Consider the following 14,969-nt stretch of genomic DNA (forward strand, 5'->3'; position numbering starts at 1 on the left):
TTACTGTCTGAACCCAATGGCATCTCAGACACAGTACTCTCTCAGCACTGTATTGGGAAGTAAGCTTACATAGAAACATAGAAACATAGAAATTAGGTGCAGGAGTAGGCCATTCGGCCCTTCGAGCCTGCACCGCCATTCAATATGATCATGGCTGATCATCCAACTCAGTATCCCGTACCTGCCTTCTCTCCATACCCTCTGATCTCCTTAGCCACAAGGGCCACATCTAACTCCCTCTTAAATATAGCCAATGAACTGGCCTCGACTACCCTCTGTGGCAGGGAGTTCCAGAGATTCACCACTCTCTGTGTGAAAAAAGTTCTTCTCATCTCGGTTTTAAAGGATTTCCCCCTTATCCTTAAGCTGTGACCCCTTGTCCTGGACTTCCCCAACATCGGGAGCAATCTTCCTGCATCTAGCCTGTCCAATCCCTTAAGAATTTTGTAAGTTTCTATAAGATCCCCTCTCAATCTCCTAAATTCTAGAGAGTATAAACCAAGTCTATCCAGTCTTTCTTCATAAGACAGTCCTGACATCCCAGGAATCAGTCTGGTGAACCTTCTCTGCACTCCCTCTATGGCAATAATGTCCTTCCTCAGATTTGGAGACCAAATATCTACATATCTACATTCAAGTTTCATGAATGACTCAAAACTCCTGGTAATTGGAGGAACAGCATATTATATTTCACCTGAGTAGCTTACAACCCATTGAACTCTGTAATTTTAGGTAACCCCCCCCCCCCCCACTTCACTATGCCCCAACTAGGTGAGCACCCATTTCTTCCACTAATCCTTCCCCTATCTCCTCCCATCCTCTTCCACCTTTATCTTTCTCTGGCTTCATATTTCACACTCCTTATCTTTCTCCATTTTGATCTCATTCTTTGTCGACCCATCTGCCAATAACCCCTCCCTCACCTTTATCCACCTATCACTTGCTAGGCTTTTTCCCGTCCCCAATGCTTTTCCAGCTTTCTCTTCCCCTCCTACCACTATCGGTCTGTAGAAGGGTCCCGACCCAAAACCTCATCTATGTCCGCCACAGGTGCTGCCCGACCCACTGAGATACTTAAGTGTTATTTTTCCGTAAACCAGCATCTGCAGTTTCTCGTTTTTTCCATATTATGGTGAGGATTAGAATGGGTGGCATTTGAAGATAATGAGACATGAATTGCGGGAATAGGAATGGTTCAGCATTCCTGTGCAAATTCACTGTGTAAGCATTATGACCAAATCTAAACTTAAAAGTATCTTGCATCATTTTGGAACCTAACCTCATTGCCTTGTGTTCAATAAATTGTGTGCACAACACGAGTGTTCAGAGGCATATGATAAATTATGTGACTCCTAGGCCGAGCCAACCAACATAATGGACCTACTCATGGGATATGAAGTGAAGGGGAATCCCAGTGGAGCACAAATCCCAAGGGACTATTAGCCAGCTGAAATATTTATATGGGTTTAGAAAGACTGGATTTTGACACCACCCCCCACACCATAACATAAATGGAAGGATTTTTAAAAGAGAATAGCCTAAGGTAATTTATTTTGGAGACCAATTAACTGGCCTAACAATTGATTTAAGAACATTGCAGATGGATTTACATTAGGCAAGAGACCCAGTTTAAATACTGATGCCAGGATTATCCCCATCAAATAAATTATGGTTAACCATCTGGAGGCATACTTACAAGTTAGATTAAGTAAACCTTAGGCAACCAATGGGCAGGAACATTTTTCTTTTAAACAAGTTTGTTTTCTATTTTCAAGTATATACAGGGATCCTGACATGCAAAAATATGTGCCCCTGTCCCACTTAAGAAACCTGAACGGAAACCTCTGGAGACTTTGTGCCCCACCCAAGGTTTCTGTGCGGTCCCCGGAGGTTTTTGCCAGTCTCCCTACCTGCTTCCACTACCTGCAACCTCCGGGAACTGCACGGAAACCTTGGGTGGGGCGCAAAGTCTTCAGAGGTTTCCGTTCAGGTTTCCTAAGTGGGACGGGCATTACTTATCAACAGAACTACATCAATTACCACAGACCTTGCTTTCAGCATTTTCTATTTTTAATGCCACACCAAAGGGTGTATCCTTACTCTGTAGGCTATTGAAATTCATAACGGAATTGGTAAAATTTCTAAATACTGCAATTTCTAGACAACTTGAAGATAGCACAGTTGGTAGAGCTGCTGCTTCACAGCACCAGAGACCAAAGTTCGATGCTGACCTTGGGTGCTGTCTGTATGGAGTTAGCACTTCCTCCCTGTGATGGTGTGGGTATCTTCTGGGTGCTCTGGTTTGCTCCCACATCCCAAAGATGTGTAGGTTCGAGGTTGATTGGCCTCTAAATTGCCCCTAGTATGTAGGGAGTGGATGTGAAAGTGGGAAAACGTAATGACCCAGGATGGTTCGCATGAGTAATTTCAAACAGATTTTGATACCAAACAAAGGTTTTAGAAGCGTTTAAAAGAGTAAAAGAAAATGTGGCGCAGTGGTAGTTTTGCTGTATTACAGGACCCAGGTTCGATCCTAACTAACGGTGCTGTCTGTCTGGAGTTTGTATGTTCTCACTGTGATTTGTGTGGGTTTTCTCCGGGTGCTCCAGTTTCCTCCCACATTTCAAAGACGTACAGGTTAGTAGGTTCATTGACTTCTGTTAGTTCTAAATTGTCCCAGGTGGGTAGGATATTGCAAGCTTAGGGGGTTATCGCTGGTTGGCATGGACTCGACGGACTAAAGGGCCGATTTCTATGCTGTATCTCTAAAGTCTAAGTAAAATGACCTAAAAAGGTTCTTCTTCTTTTGTATGGCGTGCACAGCCTAAAGTTGTTGGACAACTTGTTCTATTTGATCTTCGTCGAGTTGATTGCATTAGTCGAAACAGGGCGGACCACGTGAAGGTTGCAATCTTCCACCCCAGCTAAAAGGTTTGAGAAGTTTAGGATGAATGTTCTAGGGCCATGGAACTTGGCAACTGAAATCACATTGCCAATAGTGAATAAAAATTGAAGCTCCAGACAAATCCCAAACTGGAGGAGACAACAGAGATAAAGAATGGCAAGACCAAGGAATGATGAGAAAGAAAGGATACAAATTTTAATAACTGGGGTTATGTTTTTAACCAGAAGCAATGAGCACAGCAGTATAATTTTGAATTAATCCAATTTTCGAAAGGTGTAAAATGCAATAGAAAAAGATAACAGCAGATATGGTTTAGAGTTAAGGGCTGGTCACACTTAGGCTATTTTTTAGGCGACTAGGCTGTCGCCACATGGTCGCCGGGGTGTCGCCTGTATGGTTGTGAGTAGTTTCCTCAGTCGCCCAAAGAGTCGTAGCGTCTTTCTGGTCGCCGCTGGATTTTCAACACGTTCAACATTTTTCGGCGACAGTCGGTTGACACCAATGAGCGTAGCTTGACTTCTGCTGATGTAGGTGCTGTCGTAGGTTGTCGGCAGGTGACGTAGGTTGTCCCCGGTGCTGACTTCGGTAAATTCCATTGGCGACTACCTACGTCAGCCGGCGACAGGTACCAGCCACTGAATTGTCTTCAGTTGTCGCCGACGAGGTCGTAGCTTGTCACGGGTGGACGTAGGTTGACTTTGGTTGTCGTAGGTGTGGTCGTAGGTGGACGTCCTAATGGGTTGCCGGTAGCTTGACGTCGACTAGGTGCTAGGTTGTTGTAGCTTGTCGTAGACATTGTCGTAGGGGGGTCCAGTCACCGGGTTTTCGGCGACGTTCTACGACTATGACAGTTGCCGGTAGTCGCCTAAAAAATTGCCTAAGTGGGACAGGCGCTTTACTCATTAATACAAAGTGAACAAGGCAAATTTAATATGTTTGGAAAATCAATAATCAAGGAGAGTTCCAAGGTTGCAAACAGTATGCTTCAGCCTTAGGCAGTAGCTTTGGAAAGGGGTGGAGTGAAGAAATTGGTTGGTGGCAAGTGAAGACATTGTGATGGGTTCAGGGATATTAGTATTTGTTGGAGGAAATTTCTGTTCGATGCCAACAAGTAGCACTGCAAAACAATAAAGGATCTGGCACATTGGTGAAATTCTAATTCAAAATATTTTGTTCCTATGGAAAATTCTGGATGATCTATCCAATAGATCATCATAACTAAGTGGAGAGGAGCACCAAAATAGATTTAATGGCCTCACAATGTGATTTCTCGATCTTTAATAGGAAAGAGACACCATGTGAAAACATATTTAGTTAGGAAACATTAAATTGGACACAGAGTTAAGGTGTTATATTTTTGCTGGCTAATATAGATCAATATGAAGAGCTGAAACTGTCTAAATTATCAGTGCAGGTCTGTCATACTTCCTATGCCTTAGATATGCATTCCCAGGATGGCGGGACCGACATATGATGAAAGAATGGATCGACTGGGCATATATTCACTTGAATTTAGAAGGATAAGGGGATCTTATAGAAACATAAAATTCTTAAGGGATTGAGCAGGAAAAAATTTCCCCTTGTTGGGGGAGTCCAGAACCAGGCGTCAGAGTTTAAGAATAAGGGGTAGGCCATTTAGGACTGAGTTGAGGAAAAACATTTTTGGCCTGAGAGTTGTGAATCTGTGGAGGCCAATTCACTGGATGTATTCAAGAGTGAGTTAGATGTAGCTCTTAGGGCTAAAGCAATCACGGGATATGGGGAGAAAGCAGGAACGGGGTACTGATTCTGGATGATCAGCCATGATCATATTGAATGGTGGTGCTGGCTCGAAGGGCTGAATGGCCTACTCCTGCATCTATTTTCTATGATTCAATGCCAAGAAAGTATCTTCATTACCTGCAATTAACCTTGTCCAGCAGGTAACCAGCACAAATATTTTCTTTGTGTTGTTGCTGGACTGTTGCTACAGTGATTGAAAGAAAATACCACCACCTACCCTTCTTTATAGACCTGATAAATCCTTTATCATATGGTCTCTGCCTCAACAAAGTTCCATTTAACTATTTATCCAGCTCCAAAACTCATCTGATTAGATCTGTATCTTTGTTAGCTATAAATTTGACTGTTCTACTGTATTGTGGGGACTAACAATCCTGTAAGTGATTTCTTAATCTTGTTCCTCAATTTTGATTTTTGAGAAATAGTCCAGTGAATGCTTATCATGCAAGGCAATATTGCAATATCAGCCACATCTTTTAACTAAAAGTATGAGTCACATCATAAATAGGCTTGTCAGAAGAAATTGTTGAGAAACGGCCTACTTGTCTGTATCTGTCTTTCATGCAAACAAAATCTGAGGACTGTAGAAAAAAGGAACTGCAGATGCTGGTTTACACAAATGGACACAAAGTGCTGGTGTGACTCAGCACTTTGGGTCAGGCAGCATCTCTACAGAACATGGTTACGTGCCCTTCATAACCTGAGGACTATTTTCTTGCATAACTTGATTTTAAGAAAACAAATAGAGACACTTCAAGGCTTGATGCACTGCACGAGTTTCAGAATGTTCTATGTTTTCAATGCACAATCTAGGGATTATAGTTCAAGTTCACATGTATTGTCACATGCACCAATTAAGGTACAGTGATATTTGAGTTACCGTACAGCCATACAAGTAAAAATAACACAATACACAATAGAATTTAACATAAACATCCACCAGAGTGGAATCGGTATTCTTCACTGTGATGGAAGGCAATAAAGTTCAGTCATCTTCCTCCTTTGTTCACCCATGGTCGGGGCCTAGAACCCTCCACAGTCGCTGCTACAGATGTTCAGGCCCTCTCGTCGGGATGATCAAAACTCTGACGTCGGGACGGAGCAGAACACACACCGCAGCCTGGAGTTCCCGAATTGGCCGCTTCTTACCGGAGACCGCTGCTTCACGATGTTAAAGTCTGCAGGCCCCGGGGTCGGAGCTCCAACATTGGCGATCCTCGGCCAAGGATTGCAGCTCCATGATGTTAAAGTCTGCACCGCGCTAGGAGCTCCGCAGACCGCTGCTCCACGATGTTAAAGTCAACAGGCACCTGCGGTCAGAGCGCCAACAATGGCGATCCTCGGCAAAGGATGTCATCGCCCGCTCCCCGATGGTAAGTCCGCGCCGCGCCTGCTGCTTGAAACTCTGGACCGGTCTCTGATCTGGAAAGGCCGCACCAAACCAGTTGTTAGGCCGGGAGGGGGGGCATAGCTGTGACACGGAAAAAAGTCGCATCTCCGTCGACGTAAGTGACTGGAAATGGTTTCCCCTATTCCCCACCACCCTCCACATCAGACATACCAAGAAACATTAAAACATACATTTAGACACACTCAAATTATCAAAAAAAGTCGAAAAAACACACGAGCTGCTGGCGAGGCTGCCACTCGCGGCGCCACCCGGTGGAATTCCAAGATATCAATGAAAAAAGAGCTGTACTTTTTAATGTGCTTTCTTTCTGAGATTTTAGGAAAGAATGGTCTACGGATGAAGGTAAAATATCCCATGGCAAGTGCAGAAAGTAAAAGATCCCATACCAAAGGACAGGGAGCTTGCAAGAAATAGCAAGAGTAGGCCACATGTTACGTTGAATCTGCTGTCACATTAAAACTATGCATGGTTTGATGTAGGCATCAGCACTTTTCTGCCTGGTTCCCATAACCCTTGATTTCCCCTAAAGTCCTGAAATCCATTTTAGCTTCAAATTCCACTGATCCCTGGGAAACGAAGTAGGTTGGATTGTTAACAGAGCCTCCTATTTTATTCATTCTCCAGATGCTGCCTACAGTTTCTCAGTGCAATTAGTATGAATACATCCAGTTTTCTACATGCTTCAATTGCAAAATGCGAACCAGTAACAGTTGAGGTTACTTTAGGGAATATTATGATATTGGTACACACAAATCCAAACGCCACAACAATTTAAAATGTTAATAAAAAATAAATTATTAAAAAACATATATTTTAAAAAGCTAGATATATGATATAAATTGAGAAAATTATGGAAAAATCAGCAGGTCAGGCAACATCTATGGAAAGAAATAGAGTTTAACATTTCAGGTCTGAAGAGTTCAGCAACACATTCCCTTTATATAATTTAATCCTACACATACTAATTATAAAGTCTGAAGAAGAGTCTCGACCCGAAATGTTGCCTTTTTCCTTCGCTCCATAGATGCTGCCTCACCCGCTGAGTTTCTCCAGCATTTTGGTCTACCTTCGATTTTCCAGCATCTGCAGTTCCTTCTTAAACATACTAATTATAAAGTTCAATTTAAAAACCAATGATAAATTCATAAATGTAAATTTTCAATGTTTTATAAGGAACCTAGGATGGACGCACCTGCAATTAGATGAGTAATTTGGGAGAGAAAGTGGCAGTGAGAACCGTGGGGAGCTTCGTCCCTGCTATCCTCTGCCCAAGAGAAACATGCTACGCATAATATTTTCCAACGCATTAGAGTGAAGGATACAAGAATAACGGATTAACTTTCCTTCCTGCGTTAAGTGAACAAAAAGGCAGCCAGCAACATTGGAGACCCGCACCACCATGCTCTCATTCCAGTCCTGCCATCGAGAAGAAGCATGAAATCCGCAATGTCCAGGTTCAGGAACAGCCACCACGCTATTAAACACTACAATCTCAAAATAAGCTCTGAGCTATGTAGACTTGGGGACATTGGTTTTGTCTTATTGCATTATTATTGTTTGTGTAGTGTGTGTGTATATATATATATATATATATATATATATATATATATATATACTACATATACAGTATATACAGTATATTCAGACCCCTTCACTTTTTCCACATTTTGTTACGTTACAGCCTTATTTTAAAATTGATTAAAAAATTTTTTATCATCAATCTACACACAATACCCCAGAATGAAGAAGTGAAAACGGGTGTTTAGAAATTGTTACAAAGTAATTGAAAATAAATAACGGAATTATCACATTTACAAAGTAATTAGACCCTTTAAACCCCTGTCCCACAGTACGAGTTCATTCCAAGAGTTCTCCCGAGTTTGCCCTGATTTGAACTCGGAGATTTACGGTAATGGCCACTCATCGGTACTCGGGGCTCTCGTGGACATTTTTCATCATGTTGAAAAATCTTCACAAGTCTTCCCGTGCTTACCTGCCGTTAACGAGTCTTCCCGAGTACCTGCCTTTAGAGCTAAGAGACGTCCCCAAGCTCCGACGTACCTGCTACGTTCATTCTCCGTGCTTACCATGAGTTTGATTTTTTTTAAACTCGGGAGAGCTCTTGGAATGAACTCGTACCGTGGGACAGGGCTATTACTGTGACACTCAAAATTGAGCTTCGGTTCATCCTGTTTCCATTGATTATCCTTGAGATGTTTCTACAACTTGATTGGAGTTTCTAAACACCTGTTTTCGCTTTTTTATTATGGTGTATTGTGTGTAGATTGATGATAAAAAAATGAATTTAATCAATTTTAGAATAAGGCTGTAATGTAGCAAAATGTGGAAAAAGTGAAGGGGTCTGAATACTTTCTGAATGCACTGTATACACCATTTATATCAGATATCCAACCTGCACTTCTCTGTATTTTAAATTGTTGTGGAGTTTGGGTTTGTCTGTGTATACATATATATATGGACCTATTTTTTAATCGTTTATTATATTGTTTACGGAGTACTATGTTATATTCTGTTGTGCTGCTGCACGTATGAATTTCATTGTTCTGTCTGGGACATATGCCAAAAAAGCACTCTTGACTTTTGAAATCCACGTGATATTATCAGATGCTGAAAAGTTTGTGTTCTTACAACCCAATGGTATGATTATAGTTTTTTCCAACTTCAAATCTCTCTCCGTCCCTCCCCCACCCTAGTGGTACTAGTTTCCTGTTGTCCTGCTAAGTTTCACTATTTGTATAACTCGTTAACACCTACCCCGCAGCCAACAATGGACCATTGTGGGCTCCAACTTTCTTTGAAATAGTCACTGCTTTGTATTTCTTTCATTCATTTGTTGTCTATCTCTTTGTATCAGCGTCTCTATCTCTAGTTTCCCTCTCCCCTCAATCTCAGTCTGAAGAAGGGTCTCGGCCCGAAACATCACCCATTCATTTTTCAAGAGATGCTGCCTGTGCCGCTGAGTTACTCCAGCACTGTGTGTCGGTGTCTACGCGCTGGGTCGGGCTGATGGAGAACTTTGAGCCTTTTGTTTTCCCGAGAGCTTGGTCGGTAACCGTTACCCTGGAAACGGCGAGGCTATTTTCAAACAGTGAATCGGTGCGAGTCAGGGAGGGAGGGAGGGAGGCTCCGCAGTCGGGACGGGACGGGACTGGACTGGCCGCCGCGCTGTTGAAACCCTTGTTGCGGGCGGCCAAACCCTCCACAAGTGCTGGATGCGGTGCCGTCGCTCGGCGACACACTCTTGCCACCCGGGTTGAAGAGTCAGTCTAGGGGGGGATGGAGGACTCCTCGTTGTGCGAGTGCCTCAAGGAGAGCCAGGACCCGGAGGCAGCCAAGAAGGTAACTCCTGCGGCGACTGTAAGCGTGGGGTTAGTGTAGCGGAGAGGTCTCTGCTGGTGGAGTAGTAGCAGCAGCAGCAGCAGTAGCTTTGGGTTCAAGTCCCAGCCCCTCATCTACAGTAGCACCAGTGCCTGTGGGCAGGTTGCAGGTGGCCAGTCAATGTCCCGCCCGCTCTACTATTGCTGGAAGTGGCACTAAGGAATGAGGGAGTATATCCATGCCTTAAAAACATTGAGAGCAGATTATCTGATCATCACCACGTCTGCCTGTATAATATGCACGTTGTCTGGGATATCGCCCACATTGTAGCAGTTTGAAGGAACTTAATTGTTGAAACGAGTTATTTTTGTGTGTTCAGGAAACGTTATGAAACGATTTGCGTTATTTATTAAAAAAAATATTAGTCACAGACAGTTACCAGCATAGTATGAATTGAATAACGAGCGCAATCGAAATTCTAATTGTAAACTGAAATTTACTTGAAATGAAATGGAAATTGGATACTTTAGAAAATGAGAAGCGGATCAATATTATTGAGCACAGTATTATTACTCAGAATATGCGGATTAAACTCGATGTTAAATTCAAAATTGATATAAATTTAAAAAAAAAATCAAAATCTTATAAGGAAACTTGTAATTGTTGTTGACATTTTGCCTGGTTACTGTCGCTTATTCACTGCATGAATTGATGGGCATTCACAGGGCTAAGTAAGGTTGCATGTGCGCATGTGGTTTGACATGTATCCTTTATAAATGAAAGAAATTCTCTAGTAAAGGAGAAAATTGCATTTTTTAAAAGAATGGCAGAGAGTCTTTGTGCTGCCAAATTCTATTCCTCAGTGTGACAAAAATTAGAATGTTATTATTGGCATTACCTTTGTTTTGGACGATGGACACAAATATCTAGAGTAACTCAGCGGGTCAGATAGGATCTCTCGAGAAAAGGAATAGGTGATGATTCGGGTCCAAAACATCACCTATTCCTTTTCTCCAGAGATGACATCTGAGTCGCTGAGTTAATCCAGCTTTTTGTGTCTGTCTTCAATTTAAACCATCTGCAGTTCCTTGCTATACCTGTGTTTTGGAGCTTGGTCTGTAAATTTGCTGCTATATTTCATACATTACAACATAAAATGTTCTCCAACATGCTTTGTGGAGTACACCAAAGATACTAGAGGAGCGCTCTGCTCTATAATCTTTGGTGTACACTGAGATACAAATCTTTCTTTCAGTTGCGATAATTGTATCCAAGGACATTGTTGATATATTGTATGTATTGCATATATTGTATGAATTGTATGCTGGCCATTAAAATTTATATTTAATATCATTGAAATATATATTTCTTCAGTTTAAGGATGATGGTTATTTTTTTTATTTAGCAAATTCAGAAATTGTCCACTGTCAGTACAGTTCTGCTTTTATTTTGAAAAGGGGGAGCTTTTGCAATTTAGCAGCAAAATAACTCTGAAAAAACTCTGATCCACATAAATTAATTCTAGCAACTCACTTGTCAACAAACGCTTTGTTTATTTCAGTATATATTCAGTGTATATATACTGATGGCAGATGCAGTATAATGTGGAGAAATGTGAGGTTATCCACTTTGGTGGCAAGAACAGGAAAGTAGACTATTATCTGAATGGTGGCCGATTAGGAAAAGGGGAGATGCAACGAGACTTGGGTGTCATGGTACACCAGTCATTGAAAGTGGGCATGCAGGTGCAGCAGGCAGTGAAGAAAGCGAATGGTATGTTAGCATTCATCGCAAAAGGATTTGAGTATAGGAGCATGGAGGTTCTACTGCAGTTGTACAGGGTCTTGGTGAGCCCACACCTGGAGTATTGCGTACAGTTTTGGTCTCCTAATCTGAGGAAAGACATTCTTGCCATAGAGGGAGTACAGAGAAGGTTCACTGATTCCTGGGATGGCAGGACTTTCATATGAAGAAAGACTGGATAGACTTGGCTTGTGCTCGCTAGAATTTATAAGATTGAGGGGGGATCTTATAGAAACTTACAAAATTCTTAAGGGGTTGGACAGGCTAGATGCAGGAAGATTGTTCCCGATGTTGGGGAAGTCCAGAACAAGGGGTCACAGTTTAAGGATAAGGGGGAAGTCTTTTAGGACCGAGATGAGAAAAACAATTTTTACACGGAGAGTGGTGAAGCTGTGGAATTCTCTGCTACAGAAAGTAGTTGAGGCCAGTTCAATATTTAAGAGGGAGTTAGATGTAGCCCTTGTGGCTAAAGGGATCAGGAGGTATGGAGAGCAGGCAGGTACGGGATACTGAGTTGGATGATCAGCCATGATCATATTAAATGGCGGTGCAGGCTCCAAGGGCCGAATGGCCTACTCGTGCACCCATTTTCTATGATTATGCTGAGAACTATTTTACGGTGAAAGTCGAATCTGAAGTCTAGATGCGTTAAAGGATGGCCAGCAACAAGCAGCATAGCATTATTAAATGTTCAAATATACAAATGGCTGTCAATGGGAGCTACTATCTACCTCACTGCTGACCCTCCGAACATCATGATCGAACCTTACTGGCTTTATCTTGCACTAAATGTTATTTCTTTATCATGTATCTGTACATTGCGAATGGCGCGATTGTAATCGTGTATTGTCTTTCCGCTGACTGGTTAGCACGCAACAAAAGCTTTTAATTGTACCTTGGTACATGTGACAGTAAACTGAACTGAACCAGTCTACCATGCTAGCTGCAATTCTTAACAGTTGAAGTTAGCTCTTGTTTTTAGCCACCTAAGTCTGCATAGTTTAGTCTATGGGGGTTAATTAAGCCTCTTCAAGAGAATTAAGCACTCTGCTGATACTTCAATGCTTAAGGTTGGAGTTTCATTTGCAGTTGTCCGCTGGTGTGTGCTCGGAGTTGGTATGATGTGTTGGTCCTTTTGTAACTTGCTAGAGAAGAATTTAATGGCCTGGGTGCTGCCAATGGCTCTCCAGTAAAGTGAGAGGTGGAGATAACAAGGAAGGTGGAGCAGGCTCGAAGGGCTGAAGGGCTGAAGGGCTGATTCCTGCTCATGATTTTTGTGTTTCCAAGGAGAATGGGGTTGGGTGGTTGATGTTCAACTAAGATGGAGTGAAATGATCTGTAGGAAAACTAGCATTGATTAGAAGAGTGGCAGTGACAATTGGAAGGGAAATATGACTCTAGGGGCTATTTGGAATGGATGTATGTGGGCCAACAATGGTTTTAATGTTGTTTCAGGAAGAACATACCTATGTCACATTTAGTTCAGAAGATGAAATTGAAGAAGCAGAAGGAGGCCATTCTGTCCCATGAATTTGGCTCCATCATTAAATCAGATCATGGGTGATCTTGCATCTCAACTCCATCTTTCAATTAGAAATCCATAATTCTGTTGCAATGTAAATGTTTAACTTTCTGTATTTAATGTGGTGGATAACACAGCATTTCAGCCTTATGAGGTAGAGAATTCAATTGATTCACGAATGGAGTGAAGAATTTTGTCTCCTCCTCTCAGTCCGAATTGGGTGACATCTTATCCTGAGACCAGGAGCAGCCAAACAACATTTATTACCAAGCTGCTTAAAAATGTTCTGTATCATGGAGATCACTTACCAGTTCTTCCAAAGGATTAAAAGCTTAGCTCTACTCAATCATTTTGTTAGACGGCACTCGCTGGGGTTTAGAAGGATGAGAGAGGACCTCATTGAAAATTAGCGAATAGTGAAAGGCTTGCAGTGGATGTGGAGAGGATGTGGAGAGGATGTTTCCACTAGTGGGAGAGTCTAGGACTAGAGGTCATAACCTCAGAATTAAAAGATGTCCCTTTAGGAAGGAGATGACGAGGAATTTCTTTAGTCAGTGATGAATTTGTGGAATTATTTGCCACAGGAGGCTGTGGAGGCCAAGTCAATGGATATTTTTACGGCAGAGATAGATAAATTCTTGATTAGTATGGGTGTCAGGGGTTATGGTTAGAAGGCAGGAGAATGGGGTTAGGAGGGAAAGATAGATCAGCCATGATTGAATGGCAGTGTAGACTTGATGGGCTGAATGGCCTAATTCTGCTCCTATCACATGACTTAATGAAAGGACAATCTCCTCACCTCAGTAATCACAGCTGTGAAATATGCTCCCAATGTGATTTCACCAAGACCCATAAAATTGAAATTGAAAATGTATCCTTTCCTCCTGTAATAATGAACAACATTCCAGTAGCTTTCATCATTGCTTTTATACCTGTATGTTAAATTGGTGTGCAAAAAACATACCAATACCTCTGATTATTAATTACTTAGTTGCTCAAGATTTAAAAATATTTTTCATTTATTCTACTAAAATGAAAAAATTATCCACACGAGGATCTAAAGTTTATTTGTGCTCCTCGGCAGTTTTTTGTCCTCACTGTCAACTTTTCTCCTAGTTTTTTATTCTCAACTTACGCTGCACCAATCCCTTCATCTATCATTGATCTTTTCGTTGTTCTTTGCTGAACTGCATTAGTTAAACCCTGCTAAATTGAGAATAATGCCTTTACTTACTATATTCTATTCATTTGTGTAATGATATTGTCTGCAACCTCATGACTCTAATGCTGTGATAAAAATCTTAATGCATTATATCATCTGGGTCTTCCTTAATTAACCTCAGAAAACTAATTTTGTCAGAATCAGATTTCACTTTTATAAATCCATGTCAACTTTCCAGATAATACAATTTCCATGTGTCCTTTAACCATATAATTATTTGAACAATTCTCCTGCTACTTATTACAAGCCACCTCTACAATAGTTCATTGATTTTTTAAATAGCAGGGTTAAGGGCCTGTCCCACTGCGCGGGACAGAGTTTAGACAACTCTTCTAAACTTTGCGAGTTTAGAAGAGTTTGCGCTCGCCACAAACTCGCAGCATGGTCGACACATGGTCCTAGGAGGTCACTGTAACTCTCCTTCATGCTTGAGAGAAGTTCCCGCATATTCACTGCCTCAATTTGGTCGAGGAGAATTTCTTAGTATGCTGAAAAATTGTCAGCGAGTAAAAATTGGTCGGCATGGAAAAAATCTATATTTTTTTACTCATAAGTTAAGTCGAAGTAGGTCGGCATGTTATTCGTAGGTAATCGAAGGTAATCAAATGTGATCAAAGTTAGTCGAAGGTGGTCGTCTTCACTCCCCACTATTCCGTGTCCAATTTTCCTGAGACTATCGGCAAGTAAATCGTAGATAGTTGAAGCTAGTCTTCAACATAGTCGAAGGAGGTCTTCAACATAGTCGAAGGAGGTCTTCTAAATGGTCGTAGGAGGTTCTCTACATAGTAGAAAGAGTTCGTAGGAGGTGTTCTACTTCGACGATACAACAAGACAGTGACACTCTCCTAAACTCGCAAAGTAGGTCCCCGCAGTGGGACAGGCCCTTTATGCTGCCACCTTCTACTTTGAGTGGAAGTTAGTAGCAATTCATATGAGGTATTCCTCTTAGGATGCATATTGCCTAGCTTGTAATCCAATTTCTTAG

The 14,969-nt window shown here is 41.7% G+C and overlaps 1 protein-coding gene across 1 annotated transcript in view; it reads left to right on the forward strand.

Moving 5' to 3' along the window:
- Positions 1-9,126: 9,126 nt before the first annotated feature.
- dnah7 (dynein axonemal heavy chain 7) overlaps positions 9,127-14,969 on the forward strand; it is a 234,157-nt gene continuing 228,314 nt past the window's right edge. Inside the window, exon 1 of the mRNA XM_033023735.1 lies at positions 9,127-9,458. Within this exon, the coding sequence (XP_032879626.1) occupies positions 9,396-9,458 (63 nt within the window). The 5' untranslated portion in view covers positions 9,127-9,395. The remainder of the gene's footprint in view (positions 9,459-14,969) is intronic.

This window comes from Amblyraja radiata, chromosome 7 (genome assembly GCF_010909765.2).
Source record: "Amblyraja radiata isolate CabotCenter1 chromosome 7, sAmbRad1.1.pri, whole genome shotgun sequence".
NCBI classification, from domain to species: domain Eukaryota; kingdom Metazoa; phylum Chordata; class Chondrichthyes; order Rajiformes; family Rajidae; genus Amblyraja; species Amblyraja radiata.